General features: G+C 46.8%; 2 protein-coding genes across 6 annotated transcripts in view; one reads left to right on the top strand and one right to left on the bottom strand.

The window, feature by feature from the left end:
• WASHC1 (WASH complex subunit 1) overlaps positions 1-11,862 on the top strand; it is a 53,600-nt gene extending 41,738 nt beyond the window's left edge. The window contains exon 11 of the mRNA XM_037845050.1: positions 7,669-11,862. Coding sequence (XP_037700978.1) covers positions 7,669-8,015 — 347 coding nt within the window. The 3' untranslated portion in view covers positions 8,016-11,862. The remainder of the gene's footprint in view (positions 1-7,668) is intronic.
• The window catches only part of DDX11 (DEAD/H-box helicase 11), a 38,745-nt gene that overhangs the window by 2,201 nt on the left and 14,878 nt on the right, over positions 1-21,666 (bottom strand). For 2 of the 5 annotated variants that reach the window (XM_037845045.1, XM_037845047.1), the window contains exons 7-23: positions 18,008-18,053; positions 16,921-17,028; positions 16,606-16,693; positions 15,953-16,161; positions 9,912-10,064; positions 8,883-8,929; positions 8,446-8,525; positions 7,471-7,515; positions 7,298-7,365; positions 5,634-5,672; positions 5,237-5,348; positions 4,959-5,093; positions 4,338-4,450; positions 1,670-1,742; positions 1,225-1,328; positions 372-521; positions 38-106 (exon numbers count right to left, since the gene is read on the bottom strand). In XM_037845045.1, coding sequence (XP_037700973.1) covers positions 38-106; positions 372-521; positions 1,225-1,328; positions 1,670-1,742; positions 4,338-4,450; positions 4,959-5,093; positions 5,237-5,348; positions 5,634-5,672; positions 7,298-7,365; positions 7,471-7,515; positions 8,446-8,525; positions 8,883-8,929; positions 9,912-10,064; positions 15,953-16,161; positions 16,606-16,693; positions 16,921-17,028; positions 18,008-18,053 — 1,639 coding nt within the window. Of the gene's footprint in view, positions 1-37; positions 107-371; positions 522-1,224; positions 1,329-1,669; positions 1,743-4,337; positions 4,451-4,958; positions 5,094-5,236; positions 5,349-5,633; positions 5,673-7,297; positions 7,366-7,470; positions 7,516-8,445; positions 8,526-8,882; positions 8,930-9,911; positions 10,065-15,952; positions 16,162-16,605; positions 16,694-16,920; positions 17,079-18,007; positions 18,054-21,666 lie in introns of those variants that run through there. The other 3 variants (XM_037845046.1, XM_037845048.1, XM_037845049.1) reach the window with 3 other exon arrangements.

Raw genomic sequence — 21,666 nt, 5'->3', positions numbered from 1 at the left:
GTTCTCTGGACTGAGGCCTCAGAGTTCCACCTCTTACCTTAATACACCTGGAATATTCCATCAGCACCTGCTCCACCTGGTTTGCTCTCTTAGGTTCTTGAAATATCTGGAGATAGATAACACCTGCTAGGAAAGGATTTGGGGATTCCTAGGTGTTAGGTCTTCCCAAGGCCTTGGGTTTTCTAGAATGGGAACTGGAGAGTCAAGAGGAACCCTTTGGGTCACTACTCAGGGATTGGAAAGTGGGGTGAGGAACAAGGAGAGGTCCCTGCATACAAGGCCTAAGCACACTGATTTGCGGTGCACAAGAAATCCACTAGGGATTCCGGGGCCACAGTCCTCACGAGAGGTCCAGCTGAAGGGCCACTCACCTTTTTCTTGATGGCCAGGCGGGCCAGCAGGCCACTCTTCTCCCAGTGGGCATGGACTTGGCGCTGGTACTCATAGGAGGGGAAGAAGCAGACCACTCCTCCGGGAACCACATTGCACAGGTTACAGAGAATGCGACCTGCTTCATCCATCTAGGAAAGGAAGACGAGAAGTCCCTCCCTGAAGCCACCCCCAGAACAGGCTTCCTAACCTTGGGGCTCAAAACCAAGACAGAAACCCATAGGTTAACTACAGCCAGGGAGGGTGGCTCCCGAGTGGGAGTCACAGACTGGAGCATGCTGCTCTCCCTACCACATACAGCCAAATGCTGCTTCTGGTGACTGACAACTCTACAACCGACATCACAGTGCTGGACCAAGGACAAAACTTATATTGCATTATTGGCCTGCCACTCAGGCCTCCTTGTCTCCAACTCCCAATGCCCCAAGGGACACCAGGAGAGTAAGCACCATTAGTGACAAGGCAGGCCCTAAAAACCCCAGGCTGCCACTAGGGATGCCCCCCAATTCATGCCCCACCCGAGGCTGGGGCTGACCTCACCAAAAGGCAAGAGAACCAAGGGACTTAGCAGCTTTCTTATGTGTCTCATCCTAAGGGATACCTGGCGTTTTGAAGAAAACTTATTTAGCAGCCTAGAGTGAAGTGGGTGAAGAACAGGCCCTCTTGAACATCTAGATAAACTATTCATCCTGCGCTGGCTCCGAGATGGAAGACTCCATTTCCAGTTTCCTCTGTGCCTGAACACTCAGGATTGGCCCGAGTGCCTCCTGCCCCCACCCCAGGAGTCTCCTTCCCAAACCTGGCCTGCATGGAGGCCAGCTGGCTGGTACCAACCATGGATGGCAGCTCCCTCTTCTGGTATGTGAATTCCAGCTGCTGGTTGGAGGGCCCACTGCAGATGATGAGCGGCAGGATGTTGTCTGGAGGGATCACATGACCTGGGGAAAGCCAGTGAGGAGCTGAAAACTGGAGTCTAGAAAAACCACCCTTTACCCCTGTCTTCTAGACTAGGAAAAACAATTTATATCACGCACCCTCCTCGTTTCCACAAGGAAACTGGGCAACACTCAAACCTCTCCCGTGTAGACAGAGGGGCAGGAAGCAGGAGAGCACAGGTGAATGAGCTTATGAGAAAGCAAGCAGAGGAGGAAGCTCCCGTGCCATGGTTTCCTCAGCCCCTCAGCCTGATAAGTTGGTTCAACTAAAACAAAAAGGCAGCGAGATTTCTGGCCCGTGGTAGGGACCCTCTGCTCATTCCACCCTGGACATGGATACTCACCACAGGAAAACTCCAACACACGCTCGGCTCCAACCCCAGCACATGCCAGCAGCTGTTCCCGAAAGTCTGACACCTGCAGACCACAACGTCAAGGCTGTGTGATTCCCAGAAGAATCACAGAGGTCCAGAGAAAGGGACCTGAGAGCTGAGCAGACGGGGATCCTGACAGGGAGGAGAAGAACGGATCAATTGGGAAGGAGGGAAGTCTGGCCCAGGAGGCAAGAATAAATACAGACAGAAAAAGGGAGGTAAGAGAAAAGGCTGTTAACAAATCAGCAAAAAAAAAAAAAAAAAATTTTTTTTGCTGGTAGCTGGGCTGTTAGGGGAATGGCCAAGGGAAACTCAGTAAGATGGTCCCAAAACCCTGACACAGCTGTTCTCAATGCTGGCTATACATCAGAATCTTCACTGGGACTTAAAAAAATACACATGGCCAGGCCCCAGCCCAGACTACTGAATAAAAATCTCTAGGGGGAGGGCACATGCATTTTAAAAGAGTTCCAGGTTTTTCACCCATCAGATTGGCAAAAATCCCAAAGCATGGCCACTCTGTGGAGAAACAGGTTTCTCATACACTGCTGGTGGGAGACAGTACAACTCCTAGAGAGGGGAATTTGACAATACTTAACAAAGTCAGATACACTTTTACCTTTTGACTCAGCAATCCCATTTCTAGGAGTCTACCCTGAAGATCTAGCTCCACAAATACCAAATAACACACGCACAGGATATCTGTTATGGAGCTTTTAGTAAGAGCAAGACTGCCCAGCAAGAGGGGACTGGCTGAATGAGCCAAGCCACCTCCACCCAACGGAGGACTGTGCAGCCAGCAAAAGGAACACAGAACATCCCTACATAGGTGGAGCAGATTATGCTGCTCCTGATGTAAAAAGGAAAGTAAAAAAGAAAAAGAATACATTATTTGCTTATTTTTGCAAAAAACAAAACACAACACTGGGAGGACAGACAGACCACTAGAACAAAAATGATTACCTGGGGGCGTCGGAATAGGCTGGAGGGGATGAGGATGGAAAGTGAGACTTCTTTGAATATATCTTTTTACATAGTTTTGACAGCTAGACCACACAAATGTTTACATATTTAAGAAAGTAAAAAAGGAAAATGGCAAACGTCTAAAACTGAAAACAAGCTAAAACAAAAGAGTCTAGCCTTCTATCAAATTAGTAACATAAGCACAGAGATCAGCCTGATTGGCTTTACATCCTTAGTGGGATATAGTCTAAGAGCAAAAACAAATGCAAAGAAATGAAACTGTAATCAGTAGTTTTACTGTTAGAAGTAATACTGGTATTATAATTTTGAAATTATTTTAAGGGTATTTTAGGAGCAAAAAAATCAAAATGTTCAGCTTTAAAAGAAATATAAAGTCAAATTAATCGTTTCTTTGATTTTTAATTAGGAGTATCACTATGAACTCATTTCTGAAGATATTCCCTAGGTCTATCGAAATGGCCTATAAACAATAGTAATCAAGGAGCCACAAGAGCCTCTTAAAGGCACCCAGATTTTGGTTTCTAAATATCATTCCCCACTAAAAGGAACTAGGGCTCCTTGAAGAAATGAATGATTCGAGATCTAGGGCAAGGAAAGTATAAAATGAGCCTGGGACATTCTGTTGCGTCAGAAAGCAAGAAATCATTATGACCAGAGGGCCAGAAGCAGCATGAAGGTTCCCACTGGCCACCTGACAATTTGAGCATCAAACAATAATGAGTATAAATGATTTTGACACCTCGAATGAATAAAAATCCACAAGTCCAAATACACACATACACATACACACACACACACACAAAGAAAGAAAGTGAGCAAGCTACAGGGGTGATTCTAACATGCAGCTGAAGTTGGGAACCTCTCCTTTAGAATTTTGAAGAGGCTTTCACCCCATAAGTCCTTTTCTACGATGTATCCTAAGGAAATAATCACTACGCAGAAATGTGGTTATATCTATCACAGTATTGTTTAAAAGAGAAAAACTGGAAGCAGCTTAAATATCTAACAAAAGAGGAATGGGTACATAAAATATATCCCATGTAACAGAATTCAGTGCAGCCAGAGTGTGGGGTAATAAATACTTGCTGACAAGGAAAAACATTTATGACATTTTGTTGCTGAATGAAGAGAGCAAGTTATAACAATGGCATGTAGAAATACCATTTTTGTTTTGTTTTCCAATTATGTATGTATATATGGAAAAAATTATACAGATAAACACCAAAATTAATCCTTGGCTAAGGAATTACAGGCTTTTTTTTTCTCCTGTTTTTGCTTGCTTCTGCTTTCCACAATGAATATTTTCTAAGAAATGTATATAGTAAAACTTAAATTTATAAAAGAGAAGGTTGACACTCCTACTGTGGGTGTAGGAAGGGAATGGCATTGAGGCACCCGAATGAGAGCTGGAAACTACAGGATGGCTTTCTTGGTGAGAACAAAACCAACGGCAGTGGATGCTGCCCCCCCACCCCCCCACCCCGAAAGGCCCAGGGATGGAACAGCAGTGCCGCCTGGTGGTGCCACTGGCCTGCTCCAGCCACACCTTCCTGGGTTGGGGCCCTGGAGCCAGGGCAGAGGCCAAACAGTGCCTCCTTCTCTGTCCTCTCCCACCCCGACATGGGGTACCAGAGGCTGGGCCTGGTGTCCTTACCGGCTGCATGGTGCCCCCTGCTATGACCACGGCCCGGCACTCCGTCACCACCTGGGCAAAGTGCACAGCTGGATTCAGGAGCAAGAATTTGAGGCTGCTCTGACTGAGGGTGCCTGAAAAAAGGACAGAGATAAAAGCTACATGGGGAAGGGGAAAATACTTCTATCAGTCTAGAGCAAAGAGCATTTCCAGTTGAGTCCACGTAGGAGGCAAAGGAGAGAACACTTTCTCTGTAATTCAAATCCCGTTTAACCTCCAGGACAACCCTCTGAGGTAGACAGTGTTATCTCCATTATCACATGAGGAAATAAGAGGTTCAGAGTGGTAAAAAAACAATGGCTGAAGTCACATAGCTGGTAAGTGATGAAATCAAAACTCAAACTAAAGCCCACCTAACTGTAGAGCCCATAAATTTATCTGCCAGGTCACTCAGCTTCCTGAGAGGACCCGCCATCCCAAGCCTCTGCCATCCCTACCCACCAACCCCAGCACCCGCCCCCAGTCCTGGGAGGCCAGTCACCAGTGCCATCTCCTAACCCACCAAGATGCCAGGGCAGAAATAACAAATCTTTTAATGCATGGCTCTTGGGAATTGAGCCTGGCTGGGCAAGCACCTATTACCTTGGCGGCTCAGGATGACCCTGCCATCCTGGTTAGCAGTTGTGAGAGCTGCCAGGAAGCCTTCAATGTGCATCAGCGGAGAAGCAGGCCGCGGTGCCCTGGCCTCACCCTCCTCTGCAGGGGCTGGAGGCGCTGCTACAGAGAAGGAATGGATCAAAGAGGGGGAGAACTTCCCTAAAGTCAGGGTAAAGTCCTTCTCCAGAGATGGGTCCACGTGTGAGGAACGAGCACTCTTGCCCAGGGCCTGCAGCCCATTTCTTCCCATCCTCCCGACTCACCCTCAGTCGCCCCGGGCTGCAGGCTCTGCAAGAAGTGCTGGAACCCAGCCAGCCTGGGCTGCTCCCTGGAGGGAAGGAGGACTGCTCCGTATCGTTCTGTGAAGCCAAAGAGCTAGGGTGGGGGTGAGAAAGAGCAGTGGAGAGGAGTGAGAGCAGCAAGGAGACTGGGCTGGACCAGAGGCTTCACCAGGCCCCTGATAGCCTGCCCTCTGCCACTGCCCCCACCCCCCAGGCACGTGGCACCCCCTTCCCACCCCCAGCGACACTGCTCCACACTCTGCAGAGTGGAAACGGAGGTGATCCAGGGTTTCCAAAGGGGAGAAAGAAAGGCACTGTGAAGGCAGCAAGATGGGGTGCTGCTGGTTACCCCTGGGCCCACAAGGAAGGCGACATGTACCTTTCTGCTGACCATGCTCTTTTCACAGTACCGCTGCACCTGCAAAACCAAACCCAGCTGGAGACAGGCAAAAATCAATCAAGCTGTACTGTAAATTAAAAAAAAACGTAACCACCTTTCAACACCCCAGAGCACATACTCACCGCATCTCCTGAGGAGCCCAAAACCACATTTTGGCCAACCATTTCAATCTCCTTTGAGGCCACTCCTCTTCCACTGCCCACCACACCATACAGTGCTCTCCCACTAGAGGGCAAGACTCCACCACACCTCCCAGACACGGACATGCGTGACACAAGAATATGTCTCTGCAGGTCCAAAGGCTCTCTAAAGGCACTCAGTGAAAGTTACATCCCCTCTGCTTTCCCTCATGGTGATGGCATCTAAGCTGGGCCTTGGAGGATTAAGAACTAGTTTTTAAAAAAGAAAAGACAAAAGGAAAAACATAAAGGAGGAAAGCGTGAAGCTTTTCCAGGGAAAACATGGCGTACAGTTTAGTTGGCGTGTACAACATAGGCAGTTTGGAGCCAGATCTTAGCTTAGGATTTCAGCCGTGAGCCTTTAAGATTTCTGAGAAGAGTGACAGCCTCTGTATCAGATTCACTAGAAAGTATCAGTAAAATACTTTAGAAGGGGAGAGAATGAAATCAAGGAGACCAGAAAGAAGGCAAAAGAGCCTGCCCTGAAGCAGTGGCTGAGGGATGAAGAGGCAGGACACATTCAAGAGCTGTGTCAGAGGCAGAACCTCAGAGCCTGCCAACTTCGCGGAGGTGGGACACAAGGAGGCGAAAAGAATCAAAGATGACTGGAATTACTGGTCAGTGTGATAGGTGGCGGCAGCGACACTGACCCAAATGGGTAAGTCAGGGGAAAGCTGGCTGAAGTCAAGAGGAGAGGCAGCATGGAGAGATGCAGGCCCCAGAGTTCAGTGTGGCCGGGTCCACGCACTGGCCCCACCTGTCACCACGTGTCTGTCATGTGTGATGCTGCCTATGCATTTCCCTGAGATAACCTCTCTGAGCCTCTGTTTCCTTCACTTTCAAATGTCAAACAGTTTGTCTCGCCTTGGAGGTCAGAACAGGCACTCAAGTCTATGGAGGCAGGGATTGTTAGGAACATAGATGCTCCCAGGCTCTCAGGCAAGGGACAATGGCTGGGCCCAGTCTGAGCAGGTAGGACTGGAGGAAGCAATGGTGGGAGGCTTCAAAAAAACCCCAGGCTAGACAGAGTGGGCAGACGAGAGAAGGCCAAGCAGAGAGGCCCTTGCCATGTTCTCACCCACAAAATTAACATCCTGCTTCAGTGAAAAAGCCCAGGGACAGAGAATGCTGGAGGAAAGACAGAGTAAGACGTGAAGACCCAGGAGCCTTTTTACAATGCTTTTAGGTACAAAGCAAGGCACCTTTCCTCACCAATCCCTATGACTCTTTGATCCTTTCACAGTGAGAGTGAAGATTCTTTTTTACTTGCTGATGTGTTGCTGTTTAAGGGGTCATTACATATGTTATAAGTTTTAGATCCTCAGACCTTAATTTGCTTGAGGACAGAAGGGCTTTGTTTTTTATTCCTTTACCTTCATAACAGTGCTCTGCCTAGAGGTGCCAATAGCAATCAGGAAATGCCACATGCCAATATGAAAAGGCAAAGACCTCTACCATTTCTACCTTGAACAGGTTGATGTTGTCAATCTGACACTGGAAAAGGAAGTCGTTGATTGTCTTCAGCTCTGTCCCTGAGGGGAAACCAAATAAGGGGCTTTGGAACCCTCACTCTGAAGACCATGGCTTTCAGGTCACAGAGGCAGTAAGCCCAACCCTGCTCAGAGTAACCCTCTTACCTGTCTGCGGGAGGCTCTGTGTATTGGGATTTTGCTTAATGTTCCCTAAAAAAGAATTTCCAATATGTAAGGATGGTGGCCCTCCAGCTCCCCACCAACAACAAACCAACCCTCCTTTTTCCCTGTCTTCTCACTCTATGCTGTATCTATCAAGTAAGAAGAGCATTTGAACTTGAACATTGTTTTTTGCATTTATAGAACCCACTGTGAGGAGAGCAGGTGCCCAGGAGCCTCAGGAGTCTGACCTGCATGTTTGCACATGGAGCCCGAAGCCTCGCAATTCCCTTTTCATGTCTCCTCTGAGGAAGCAGAGACAGAGTGACAGCCCCACTTTTTGCAGGGTCGTGAGAGCACAGAGAGATGCCCTGGGCTGCAGGGTGGGTCGGCAGCAAAAGTGGAGATGGAAACAAGGAGCAAAAGCCCCTCCAGAAATATTCCCCCAACCGGCTTTCTGGAACTTCAGCCTCCATAAAAACTTTCAAAAGGACTGCCACATAATAAAGGATTCAGCTGTTCTTCAGGAAAGGGCATGTGGCATAGAATAATGCAAAAAGCATGGGCTCTGGAGCCAGAAGCTTCCAGGCCCACTTAGTAGCTCAGAACCATGGGCAGGGCACAGAGGCTTTAGCTCACCTGTCTATAGAGTGAGGTTTAAAATGCTTGTGCTGGCTTCCTCATGGGAACAAAGGAAGCCGAGTGTGAAAGTGGTCTGAAAACCCCAAAGAACTCTATTATATAAAATACATTTACATTATAGTATCAAATATCACCCTTGCCACCTTTGGCATAATAGAGCAAAAAAGGACTAGAATAGGGGCAGATAAACTAGGATTCTAAATAAAGGTCTGGGGTCAGACAACTCAGCTAAGCCATAAAGAACAAGGATTTTCTAATGGCCCAGACCATTCTCAAGGACAGCAGCTCTGGGTGTGCTGACCAGCACCCAAGGGGTCTGGGCCGGAGGTCCTCTCTTACCACCCAGCACAGACACAAACTGCTCCAACAGGTACAGGATCTGCTTGATGTACATCAGGTTCTTGGCCTTCAAACGCGTCCTACAGAAAAACCGACAGGCATCAAGTAGTCAGACTCCAGCAGCCACTTCCCCTCCAGCCACCCCAAGCTGAGGCTTTTCTGTCTGGCTCCTTTCAAACTGAGCCAGGGGCAACACACACTCCCCTATGAAAGGCCAGCCCTGAGCCAAGGCCTGCACACCCAGCTGTTCCGTTCAAAGTGCCCGAGGCCCACATGGGAGGCACACTGTCATTAGCTAGAAGATAAACAGCACCTTGACCCACCCTGCTCAGAGCCAGGGCCAGAGACCCCACCCATGTGCTTCCTGAGGGGCTCAGACAAGGGGCCCTGGGGCAGGGAGCGGCATTTTCCCTCCGCCTCTGGAGGTGGTGTCTCACCTGTATTGTTCCATGTACTGAAGCAGCTGGGAATGGGCCTGGCAGAGCTGGGGAGAGGACACAGAACAGACAGGAAGGTGGACCAGGCTCTGGGCAAGTGGCCTAGGGTGGTGCCAGGGAAACCTTAAGCTACACCTGGGAACTGCCAGCCCAGGACCCACAGGTGGCAAGCAGGGAGGGGGAGGGGGGCTGGGTGCAGACCAAAGGTGGGGCTTTAAAGGCCCCTAGGCAGCGGGGAGCAGAGGGCAAGGAGAAGGAAAGTAGGTTCTGCTGAAACATCCACTGTGGGTCAGGAAAAAAGGCACGACACTGACTCTCAGGTAATTTTTTACCTGCTAGTTTTTACTGGGTTGGGAAGAGATGTGTAGTCTGAGCGGATGGTTCAAGGTGACCATTACCTCCTGACCTAAGGTCAACCCCTCCACTGGTCAGTGGAGGTGGTGGGGTGGAGTGGAGGTGGCTTTGGGGTGAGAAACCTGTAGTCAAATCCTGGCTCCACACTTAACAGTGTGTGATCTTAGGCAAAATGTTTAAACCTTTCTGCATCTCAAGTTCTCAATGTAAAATAAACTGCCCCTGGGGGAGAGTTAGTGTGAAGACCAGAGAGACCCAGTCTGCTGCCTGGTGTATAACAACAAATGCATAAACAGCTTTCAGAAATCTTAGGCATTCCTCGATTAAATCCCCTCAAAACGATGCAAATCATAAGAACCCCACCCAGGACCCTTGCCCCTTTATCCCATTAACCTGGGTTCTGGAGAACTGGGGAGGAGCATCCCTAGCTGGAGGGACTCAGCTGGTATGGGCAGGTGAAGAGCAAGGAAGTGAGCCCCTTGCCTGAGCGGGGTCCCAACAGGTCTAAGAGCTGCTGGAAAGTCACAATTGATCCCTGACAAGTCCTCAGCTTTGACTCAGCACCTTCTACCAAACCCCATCTCTGGAGGAATTCCAGGTCTCAGCAGCTAGGAGAACCCCCTCTATCCCTTTCACCATGGCAGGCATGGCCTGGGTGGGGAGAGGCTGACCCACCTGGGAGCCGCTGACCTCAGCACTGTGGATGCCTGTGATGGTGTCGATCAGGTTGTGTGCCTCATCAATGATCACCACCTGGCCCTGCAGCCGGATCCCCGCGGCCCTGCGGGTGGCCGCGTGCAGCAGCATCTGGTAGGGCAGCACCACCAGCTGGGAGGAGAAGGCGGTGGCCTGAGCACTCTCTGTCCTAGGCTAAGGACAGACCTCAACTGTGTCACCTCCCAGCTGGACTATGTGCAGGGCTAACCAAGGGAGAAAGCGACAGCACAGTGCTGTGCTTAGCAGCAGATCCTCTTCTCAGAACAAGTTTTATATGGAATGTCAAATATACGAAATGTATAAAAGTGGCACTGTTCTGAAGCAGGGCGAGGGGAAGAGAGGGAGGGAGAGTGGAATGCCTTCTGCTTAGCTTCCCTCTGTCCACAAGGTTGCCCCCGAAGCATCCAAGTTTCCTCAGAACACTGTGAAAACCAACGGTGCAGCAGAAAGCAGCCCTGTGCCCTGGTCCTGGCCAGCTGTGTGACTCAGGGAAAGTACGTAACCTCTCTGGGAAAATCACTTAACCTCAATTTCTCATCTGCAAAATAGGCTTGACAAAGTCTACCTCAAGTGAGGGCTAAAGGGTGGGAGGAGTAACAAAAATAAAGGCAGTCTGTAAATATTTAGGTGCTGTGTTGTTATGAAGATTTTCCAGTGAAAAGAATCCTAATAAAGTGAAAAATCCAGAAAACTGGAAACTGAAGACCCAGGGTGTTGCTCCCTTAATCGTGAGAAAAAAGGATAAATCACCCCTTCTGGGCCCCAGGGTTCTTGTGTGTAGAATGCAGGTAAACCTGCCTTAGCTCCTTTCTGTGGGATATATAGAGGCAAAAGTCATATGAAGATTGCTTCAACAAATCAAATCATAAAAATGTCCGGACATAAGTGCCTGTAGCACTTCATCTTGCTCCATGGCCAACAGGTCACAGGGAGGGCAAGAAAGAACAGTGAGGTGTGTCCCAAGTCTCCCTCGAACATCCCCATGCATTCATTCAGGCAGGACACTGACAGGCAGTCTACTGCCGTGTGAAGTTACTGCTACAACCTATTCCCAAGCACCTTTTAAAATCTACTTAAATCTCTTCTGGATAACACTGAATTCTCCAGGAGTGATCTATTTCCAAAAGTCACATGAATCAAGAAAGTAGCAAGAACAGTGAAATCACAGCCACCAAATAACAATGAGATACCATTTTTGACCTATCAAATTAGCAGTTTCTCACTCTTTCTTTAAAGATAATTCAGGCATACCTCAGAGATTTTGCTGGTTCGCTTCCGAACCACTGCGATAAAACGAGTATCGCCATAAAGTGAGTCACGCTTGTTGTTTTCATGCCTGCTAACCCAACATCCATTCTGCAGCTCATGGATCAAGGAGTCATTTGACTTTCAAGTCTTATTATTTAAGAAACACATTTTGCAAGTCTATGTCTGTTACAGATAGTGATTCCTATGGTGGATCTGGGCAGAGTAAATTGAAAACCTTCTGGAAAGGATTCACCATTCTAGATGCCATGAAGAGCATTCATGACTCATGGGAGGAGGTCAAAATGTCAACAACAACAGGAGTTTGGGAAAAGTTGACTCCAACCCTCCCGGATGACTTTGAGGGGTTCAGAACTTCAGAGAAGGAGGACGCAGGGGAAGATGGTGGCAGAGGGAGGTGTGGAATTTAGTTAGTCCACTAGAGCAACTAGTAAATAGCCAGGAACAACTAGAAAATAGTCTGCAACAACTGATGGGGGTACATCTGTGACCGGACAACATCGTACACCAGTAAGAGTGGGTGGAACAGCTGAGATCGCAGCATAGAACTGTAAGTTCTCCAAACTGCAGAGCTGGTGCCCCTCCCCCACCAGCCCAGCAGGCTGAGTTGCTAAACTTCACTGTGGGAGAAAGAAGCAGTCCCTGCCAGGAGCAAGGGAATGTAGCTCAATCAAGTTCCAATTGTGGTATTAATTAACAAATTTAGACTACTGAATATATGCTACAAGCACAGATAGACCCAGAACAAGCAAGAAAGGAACCTGGAAGTTTATCCTGGCAGAGAGGAGGCAGGGCTGACAGAAAAAAAAATACATAAATGAATAAAAACAGAGGCTTTTGGAGTCTGCTGAGATAAGAATACTGGAAAAGAGCTGTGTCCCAAGAAAAGGGGCACACAGAACTGAGTACCAACTCAGGTTCTTGTCCAGTTCTTGCCTCATAAACTGAAGGGCTGGGGACTGGCTCTGAGACTCTTGCTTTTTTCCCTTTTTTATTTTTCTCCTTGTAAGTAGCTCATCAGAGAAAGCCTCAGGCATTTTCAGTTGTCAGCACTGACCCAGGCAAGGTGGAATTAAGATAGTCAGAGAGTCAAAGGGAAAACTCAAATATAGGAGACAATTCCCTAAAGGGCTTATCTTCCCTAAGAAAAGAGGGGAGCAGGGCCCAGGTCATGTGGCAGCCTTCCTTCAGAGAATTCAGACCCTGGGGCCGGGGTAGGGGTGGGGGGCAAAAAAAAAAAAAACAAAACAGCTTAAGCTTGGCTTTTGACACCCTTGGCCCCTGACCAGGACAGGGGCCACTGAGCATTAAAGGCACCACACCTCTTTATGCCAGTGGGGAGCTGTGAGCTGACAAGTGCCACTTGCTGGGCAGGATACGAAAGCACAGAGTCTAGAGGCCTCACAGGAAAGTCTGACAGTCTGCTGGATCTCACCCTCAGGGACTTGATACTGATAACACCTTCCTCCTGAGACTTGGGCCTGTATGGTCTGGGAAAATCTGACTGAGGTAATCAAGGAAACGAGATGCCTAGACAACAGAAAATTACAGTTCACACTAGGAAAAACAAAGATACGGACCAGTCAAAGGAACAAACTTATACTTCAAGTTACAGGAATTGAAACAACTAATTATTAATCAAACAAATCTAAATCAATTCAAAAATCAAATCAACGAGCTGAGGGAAGATATGGCAAAAGAGATGAAGGATGTAAAGAAGACATTAGGCAAACATAAGGAAGAACTCAAAAGTTTGAGAAAACAACTGGCACAACTTATGGTAATGAAATACAAGAAGAGATGAAACACACAATGGAGACATACAACAGCAGATTTGAAGAGGCAGAAGAAAGGATTCATATACTGCAGGACAGGACATCTGAAATCCTACACACAAAACAACAGATGGGGAAAAGAATGGACAACGTCTCAGGGAAATGAATGACAACATGAAGCACATGAATGTTCGTGTCATGGGTGTCCCAGAAGAAGAGAAGGGAAAAGGGGCAGAAGCAATAATGGGGGAAATAGCCACTGAAAATTTCCCATCTTTTATGAAAGACGTAAAATTATAGATCTAAGAAACATATCATACCCCAAACAGAATAGATCTAAACAGACCTATGCCAAGACACTTAATCAGATTATCAAATATCAAAGACAAAGAGAATTCTGAAAGCAGCAAGAGAAAAGCGATCCATCACATACAAGGGAAGCTCGATAAGACTATGTATGGATTTCTCAGTGGAAACCATGGAGGTGAGAAGGCAGTGATATGATATATTTAAGATACTGCAAGAGAAAAACTGCCAACCAAGAATTCTATATCTGCCAAAACTGTCCTTCGAAAATGAGGGACTGTTTAAAATATTTTCTGACAAACAGACACTGAGAGAGTTTGTGAACAAGATACCCGCCCTATAAGAAATACTAAAGGGAACACATGGGGCAGATAGGAAAAAACAGGAGAGAGAGGTTTGAAGAAGAGTGTAGAAATGAATACTACCAGTAAGGGTAAAGGAGGGGGGGATAAGATATGAAATATAAAATCCAAAAGACAAAATGGTAGACAGTAGACATTAAGTTGAGTGAAATTAGCCAGAAACAAAGGACAGATACTAACAACGATGAGCAAAATTTGAGAGAACACAGGTTATCAGGAGTAGAAAAAGGCTAGACATCGGGCATTTGATGCTGAAGGAGAACAGAGTGTTCAATAGGATTGATAGTATAGATCCAGAAATGGATAGCACAATACTGTGTGATAGGAGCACAATATTGTAAGTACTCTGAACAAAGATGAGAGTGAGTACAGTCAAAAGAGGAAGGCTAGGGGCATGTATGACACCAGAAGGAAAGATAGAAGATAAAGACTGGAACTGTATAAATTAGCAAAACCTAGAGTGGTCAGGTCAGTGATGGTGATTAAATGTACAAATGTAATAATGTTTTTAAATGAGGGAGGGCAAATGAATGTCAACATTGCAAGGTGTTGAAAATTGGACAGTATAGGGGAAAAAATACAATCAATACAAACTAGAGTCTATAGTTAACAGTAACATTTTAAGATGCTTCCACTAATTGTAACAAAGGCAATACACCAAAGCTAACTGTCTGTAAGAGAGGGATATAAGGGAGTGATATGGGATTCTTGGTGGTGGTGGTGGTGTCTGACTTTTTAATTAAATTTAAAATTTTCTTCTATCTTCTGTATTTTTATTCTTCATTTTTTCCCCTCCTTTTCCTCTTTCTTTGGGGAAGAGATGGAAATGTCCTCATATAGACTGTGGTGGTGAATGCATAATTATGTGATTATACTGGGAATCACTGATTGTTTACTTAGGGTGGATTGTATTGTGTGTAAATAAAACTGTTATATAACTATATAGCTTATACGATGTGACTGTGATTGTAGGAGTATGAGATATTTTGGGTGTTCTTTACTTTTATTTTTATTTTTATACTTATTTTTTGGAGTAATGAAAATGTTCAAAAATTGATTATAGTGATGAATGCACAACTATGTGATGATAGTGTGAACTGATTGTACACTTTGGATGATTGCATGGTATGTGAATATATCTCAAAAAAATTGCATTAAAAAATAAAAATATAAAAAAAACTTTAGAGGAGGAAGCAACTACAGATGTGGTAGAAATAGCAAGAAAACTAGAATTAGAAGTGGAGTCTGAAGATGTGAATGAATTGTTGCAATCTCATGATAAAATGTGATCGGATGAGGTGCAAAGAAAGACGTTTCTTGAGATGGAATCTTCTCTTGGTAAAGATGCTGTGAACATTGTTGAAATGACAATAAAGGATTTAGAATATTACATAAAGTTAGTTGATAAAGCAGTGGCAGGTTTTGAGAGAACGGACTCCAATTTTGAAAGAAGTTCTGCTGTGGTAAAATGCTATCAAATAGCATTGCATGTTACAGAGAAGAAATCTTTCTTAAAAAGAAGAGTTAATCAATGCAGCAAACTTCATTGCTATCTTATTTTAATTGCCACAGCCACCACAACCTTCAGCAACCACCACCTGATCAGTCAGGAGCCATCAACGTCAAGGTGAGACCCTCTACCAGCAAAAAAATGATGACTCACTGAAGGCTCAGATGATGGTTAGCATTTTTAAGCAATAAAGTAATTTTTAATTAAGGCAGGTACATTATTTTTTTAAAGAGTATTTCATACTTTTAATAGAGTTTACTATAGTGGAAGCATAACTTTTATATGCACCAGGAAACCAAAAAATTGTGACTCACTTCATTGCAATATTCACTTTATTGTGGTAGTCTGGAACCGAACCTGCAATATCTCTCAGGTATGCTTGTATTCAACAGGGTAAGTCTAATGAAGACAGAACTTGCATGTGTTGCAGAGAGGTGTAAATTTGGGACAATCACTGGAAATATAATTATGTTCTGCCACTCCCTTTGGCATTCCACTCAGGTTCTGCCCTGGCGTTCTCACTGTGGCTTCACCGGGAATGCACTCTCCTTCCTGGCTCCTATCTGCTATCCCCCAATAATGCCAACTGGCCCCAAAGCCCAGAGCTTCCAAGGAATCCTGAACCTCCCTGGACCCTACAGGCTAGGAGAGCACACATTGTCTGGTCATCTAGCCATGGTAGGGGGCACCCTCCTGAATTAAAGAGAAATAAGGAATTCCCTCAGGGCCAAGACAACCACTGGAGCCAAGAGCTACTCCCCAACACTCCAGGACACTCACCTGGGCTGCAGGGATGGCAAATCGGCTCCCGTAATAGGGACAGGCTCGTGCCTCCTTCCCAAGGGTCACCAGCTGCTCAATGTCCTTTACCTCCACCAGGATCTCGTCGCAGAGCAGCTGCATCTGCTCGTAGTTGTAGAAGGGACAGGCAGCCCTGTTCTCCCGCTTTCTTCGCTTGGGCTTCTCTTCCTCAGTGTTGTTGTTCTTCTCTGAGGTGGTTCAGACAAGATGGGAGCAAAGGCAGAAAAAAAAACTAACTGTGGGGTCAAGCTCCGGCTCAGTAACGTCAAGAACAATTCCCACGGGTGGGGCTATAAAACCCTTCTAGGCGCAGCTTCTTGTGGTCCCATCATAGCATTCTGGTATTTTACTCTGTGTTCCCTATAAAAAGCCACTAAAAAATCATCTTGAAGCCAAGGTTATAGACTAGACTGACCCAGAATGCAAGAACACTCTTCCCCAAGGGGAAGGTCTTTCAGGAAAGGACACATTATTTCTCTCTAAGATACTGTTTTTATTTTCCATGTCCCTGGTCCACCCCGCTGTAGCTCCTCTGCCACTTCAAGTGCATCCCCCTTTCCCAGGACCACCTGAGGTGACATGCTGGTCCCAAAGGGCCCCTCCCCATTGCAGGGGTGGCAGCTGGTAGCTACCATGTCTTTCTCTCTGCATCTCCATGCAGCGGTCATTGATAAGCTGCACAGAACCCAGGTTCTTCACGTCTTCATTTACACAGAGGTTCTACAAGATAGAGGAGAAAGAGTCAAAGGAATGGAGCTGCTAAATGTCACGCCAGCACTACACTCCCCATCCCATTGTCCTCTCTTCTTTGCTAAGCCTGGCCAGGCCAGGGAAGTGTCTGATCCTCTCCCTTCTCTCCCTGACCTGGACAAGGAAAACAAAGGCACGGAGAAGGCACGGTGAGGGGCAGGATGGCAGCTGGGCAGAGACCCTCTGCCTCTGTCTACCTGCCGGGAGCCAAGGGAGACCAGTCGGGTTTCCTTGCCAAAGGGGCTCTTCTGAACCTCATGTACGAACTGGGCCAGCTGGGAGTGTGTCCGGCTGCAGTAATAAATCTGGTCAGAGGAAAAGATGGGGATTTCAAAGAAGAGAATATAACATTCCACAATATTCTCTGCACATCAAGGAAAGTCTTCGCCTAAGAGACTGAGGGAATAGGGAGAGGGGCCTCAAATGTACACACCTGAGGCAAGGTAACTACACCCCATGTCGAATCTCACCTACGGAGGGGCCCAGGGATTCTCTCACTCACCCTTGGCTCTAGACATTTAAGGGCCACCCAACAAACCTAACGCCTTCCACTCCACCTCTAACCCAACAGAATCCCAAGCAAGGGGTTCGGGATCTTAGGAAAGGAAACCCTAGTGGTGTTTCTTAACACAGCAATGACTCCTAATGTTCTGGGGTTTGGGGAGGTGGGAGGATTGGTTCACACACATCCCCCAAAGAGCTCTGAGGATGCGGTGGCAGTAAAGCAAGAAGAGGCCAAGTTAAATACTCTACTTTGCTAAGGTTTAGAAGACTTAAGGATAGGAAGAGAGAAAAGTAGAAAAAAAATACTTCTAAAAGAGAAAACAAAAGTCTTAAATGGATGAAACCCAATATTTTTAAATTTGAGAAATGTTCAGAACCACTCGTATCTTAAAGCACCCCAAGCAAGTGAAACTACAAATGGGAAGGGAAGTTCAAGGGTCAAAGTGCTCTTACTTTGTCTTGCACCAGCACCTCCCACCACCACCCAAGAGAGAGAGAACCTGCCTGAGTCTTTGGCCCAGGATGGCTGCTCCTAGATGTCCTGGGGCACAGAAACCCAGGCAACCCTCCCAGGAGAGGTATCCCAGGGTGTACAGCCAGCCGCCAAGTGAGTGACAAGAGAGCACAGGGGTTTGCCTTCAGGCAGTCACAGAGCCCAGTGGGCTGGAACCCTTCATGACAGGAGGGTGAGAAGAAGGTGCAGGAATGCCTGCCTTCTCTGGGGTTGGGTGGCCCTGGACTCAGGAGCAATCAGAAGTACCCAAGGACATGGCATCTTACTTTAGTTACATGTTCCTCCTCAAGGTCCTCCTCGTCTTCATCTACTCTGAGAGAGAGAAAAGAAAACAGAAAGAGAACATGCTTCTCTCAGCAAATTCAAGTCAACTAGGAAAGCATCTACTGAGCACCTCATCTGTCATGTGCCAGCAACTAGCCCTGGATGTTCAATTCAGTGATAAACAAGATGCAGTCCCTTTCCTCCGAAGCCACCAGAACTGAAGCCTGAGCTCTGAGCCTGAAAGGAGACAGCCACAGCCCAGCAAAGGGGTTCCACCAGGACAGCCGAGGCTCGCTTGTTCATTGAGCACATCCCACTGGACAAACATCAACAGCATTCTTCCTGCCACTCAGTATTGGGGAACACAAGGAAATGTAGAAAGAAAGGAGAGGGGCAAGAGATTCCCAAAACCCGAGTCCTAAGCCAAAGGCCTGGCTTCACTGCTTGCCTCTGTCAGTCATCTAAGGGGAATCTCCCCTCACCACATGCCCTACAAACTGGGCTATTCTCAGTTCCCCAGGAGAATCTTGTTCTTTATCACCTCAGGATCTCTGGACATGCCGTTCCCTGCGCCTCTCCCTTCACTTAGCCAGCTCCTATAACTTGCAGGGCTCACCATAAGCATTACCTCCACCAGGAAGCCTTTCTTGGACCTCCCTGGATTTTGGTTGCCCTGTGATACAGTCCCTCAGCATGCTGCACCTGTCCTTTGTAATACTCATCTTATTCAAAGTTGCTTATTCTTGGCCTGTCGACTGACACTCCCCACCCCCATCAGAATGTAATGCCCAAGAGGGCAGAAACTGGATCTGGCTTGTTTGATTCCCCAGGACCCATTCTGAGCCTGGCACACAGCAGGAACTCTGGGCATTATTTCCCCAATGAAGCCCCGAATGACAATGAATTTGAGACCCTCTCCCACAGGACCACAGGAGAAGATCACCCTCTTCTCCTCCCTGTGCCTCAGTTTGCCCTTTCTAACATGGATAAGAACCCCTCAGCACTGGGATGGGGGGTGCGAAGAAGGTTGGCCCTCCATTATACTGCTTAAAATTTCGTCAATCTTATCAGTCTAGGCTCCTGAGAAAACATACAATCTTTTTACAGATATACTCTACCTACAGAAGCATCAGACAGAATAAAATGAAACTTTTTTCCACCTAGAAATCCAATGATTAAAAAAGGCAGATACCAATTGCCTAGGGCTATTAGAAGAGGAGTTATTTATAGGGTTAACTTCATGATCAGTTAAGAACTGTTCAGTCAGCTCTGTCCAAAGACTTGGATTTAAATCACATAGCACAGAACAGACTCGGCAGAATCTAGGCGAGAGACTGGATGTGTGGGAAAAAAAAAAGCAAAACTTTGGCATTGGGAATTACTCATGTCCCTCTCTACCAGGACACTGGAAGCTGTGTAAGCTAACCTGCAGGACTAACGGCTCTTGCCCAGACCCTAAGCACTTTGTTCTAATATTCGCCAATTCCACTCAAGTTCTTTATCTTGTTCTTGAAGGGTTTTAGGGGAAGTAAGGAAAAGAAGAGTGGAAGCACAGGTTTGAAGCAGATGGAAAGGGTGTATGTAGCCTACCCTGCCCGCTTGCCCCTCCCCGAGTTGGGCACATGAAGAAGTGCAATGCCCCAGCCCTGGGTGAGTCAAAAGCCTTCATTCTAAGCCAGGTCTGGGGGCCAAGAGCAGGTCTCTGAGCTGTCCTCACCCACCAGCAGCCATCCTTCTCCTTCCCTCCAGGGATCCCAGGAAGTGCTTAATGGAGGCAGATAAGGCAGCAGGAAACTTACAAGAGGATAAAAATTGCTAACGAGGCAAATGGGGTAGGTTTTCTCTTCTGGAAAGTTTTAAGCAGAAACAGGAGAATTCAGTGTAACCTTGCAGTACCGTGATGGCTCTACAAGGCAGTTACTGAGAGGACTAAGGGGGAAATGGCAGAAAGCTGTTACAGGTAGTAGGAGTCTACTTCCACAGTTCTTAAACCTTTTGGGGAGTGGTCATAGATCTTCTACCAATAGAATGAAAATTACAGACCCTCTCTGTTTTTTGTTTTTTTTTTAATCTTCATTTTATTGAGATATATTCACATACCATGCAGTCATACAAAACAAATTGCACTTTCGATTGTTCACAGTACCATTACATAGTTGTACATTCATCACCTAAATCAATCCCTGACACCTTCATTAGCACACACACAAAAATAACAAGAATAATAATTAGAGTGAAAAAGAGCAATTGAAGTAAAAAAGAACACTGGGTGCCTTTGTCTGTTTGTTTCCTTCCCCTATTTTTCTACTCATCCATCCATAAACTAGACAAAGTGGAGTGTGGTCCTTATGGCTTTCCCAATCCCATTGTCACCCCTCATAAGCTACATTTTTATACAACTGTCTTCGAGATTCATGGGTTCTGGGTTCTGGTTTGATGGTTTCAGGTATCCACCACCAGCTACCCCAATTCTTTAGAACCTAAAAAGGGTTGTCTAAATTGTGCGTAAGAGTGCCCACCAGAGTGACCTCTCGGCTCCTTTTGGAATCTCTCTGCTACTGAAGCTTATTTCATTTCCTTTCACATCCCCCTTTTGGTCAAGAAGATTTTCTCCGTCCCACGATGCCAGGTCTACATTCCTCCCCGGGAGTCATATTCCACGTTGCCAGGGAGATTCACTCCCCTGGGTGACAGACCCTCACTTAATAGAAAAAATGAACCTACACAAAATTTTACAAATAATTTGACAAGGGTCACAAACCCCCAACAACCCATCACAGACCTCTGGCTTTAACATTTGGGTATTTCTGGATTTCTCAGTTGGCAATATACTAAGGGATTGAAAATAACCGCTGTTTGTCCATTTGATTCAACAACTTCTTTCCGGCACACCTGCATGCTAAACCCAATATCAGCTCCAGGAATCTAAAAATTAAAAAAGGGTGTTTTCAAGTCCTGCAGAAGCTCAGAGCCTGGTGACAGGAAGTGAGGTGACAGACTAAGAGACAGTGCAAAATGAGGTGTGAAACAGAGGAGTGAGGCTGACAGCCTGGGGTGAAGAAACAGGCCAGTGGAGGAGGGAAGGGCATTTTGGACAGAGGGGAGAGCATCTGTAAAGTCTCAGAACAGGGAGATGATGTGGCACATTTACAAAAAGTCAGGGCAGCTGGACCACTGGGTGTCTGGAAAGAGCAGATGGAGGTGAAGTTGGAGGGTATATCGGAACAGACAGTGAAGGGGTGGGGATTCACCCTGCAGGCATCAGAAAGGTGGTGGAAGGTTTTGAGCAGTGGAGCTGGTGACCACAGTGTCAATGAGAATATAGGACACCCGGGGACCTGAAGTCACCTCAGAGGAGCAGGAAAGACCCCTTCCAAGCTGAGTGCCTCTGAGGGACTAATGTCTAGGAGCACTTGTGCCTTTGGGGAAGAGCCACTGAACTTTAAAGCCAGAGGGATTCTCTAAAGCCCAAAGCAGCTCACATTACTCCTTGTTCAAAACGCTCCAACCAAGAGCTGCCTCCCCTGCATTGAGAATAACATCCAAACTCCTCACGTGGCCCACAAGGCCTGTGGAATTGTGTCTGCTTGCCTCCTGCTGCTTCTCTCTCCCTTGTTCGCTCTTTGCCCTGGTACCTGAGTCCTCTGTCTGTTCCTGAAAC

The sequence above is a fragment of the Choloepus didactylus genome, chromosome 8 (genome assembly GCF_015220235.1).
Source record: "Choloepus didactylus isolate mChoDid1 chromosome 8, mChoDid1.pri, whole genome shotgun sequence".
NCBI classification, from domain to species: domain Eukaryota; kingdom Metazoa; phylum Chordata; class Mammalia; order Pilosa; family Megalonychidae; genus Choloepus; species Choloepus didactylus.
This window is presented reverse-complemented; position numbering and strand designations above follow the sequence as displayed.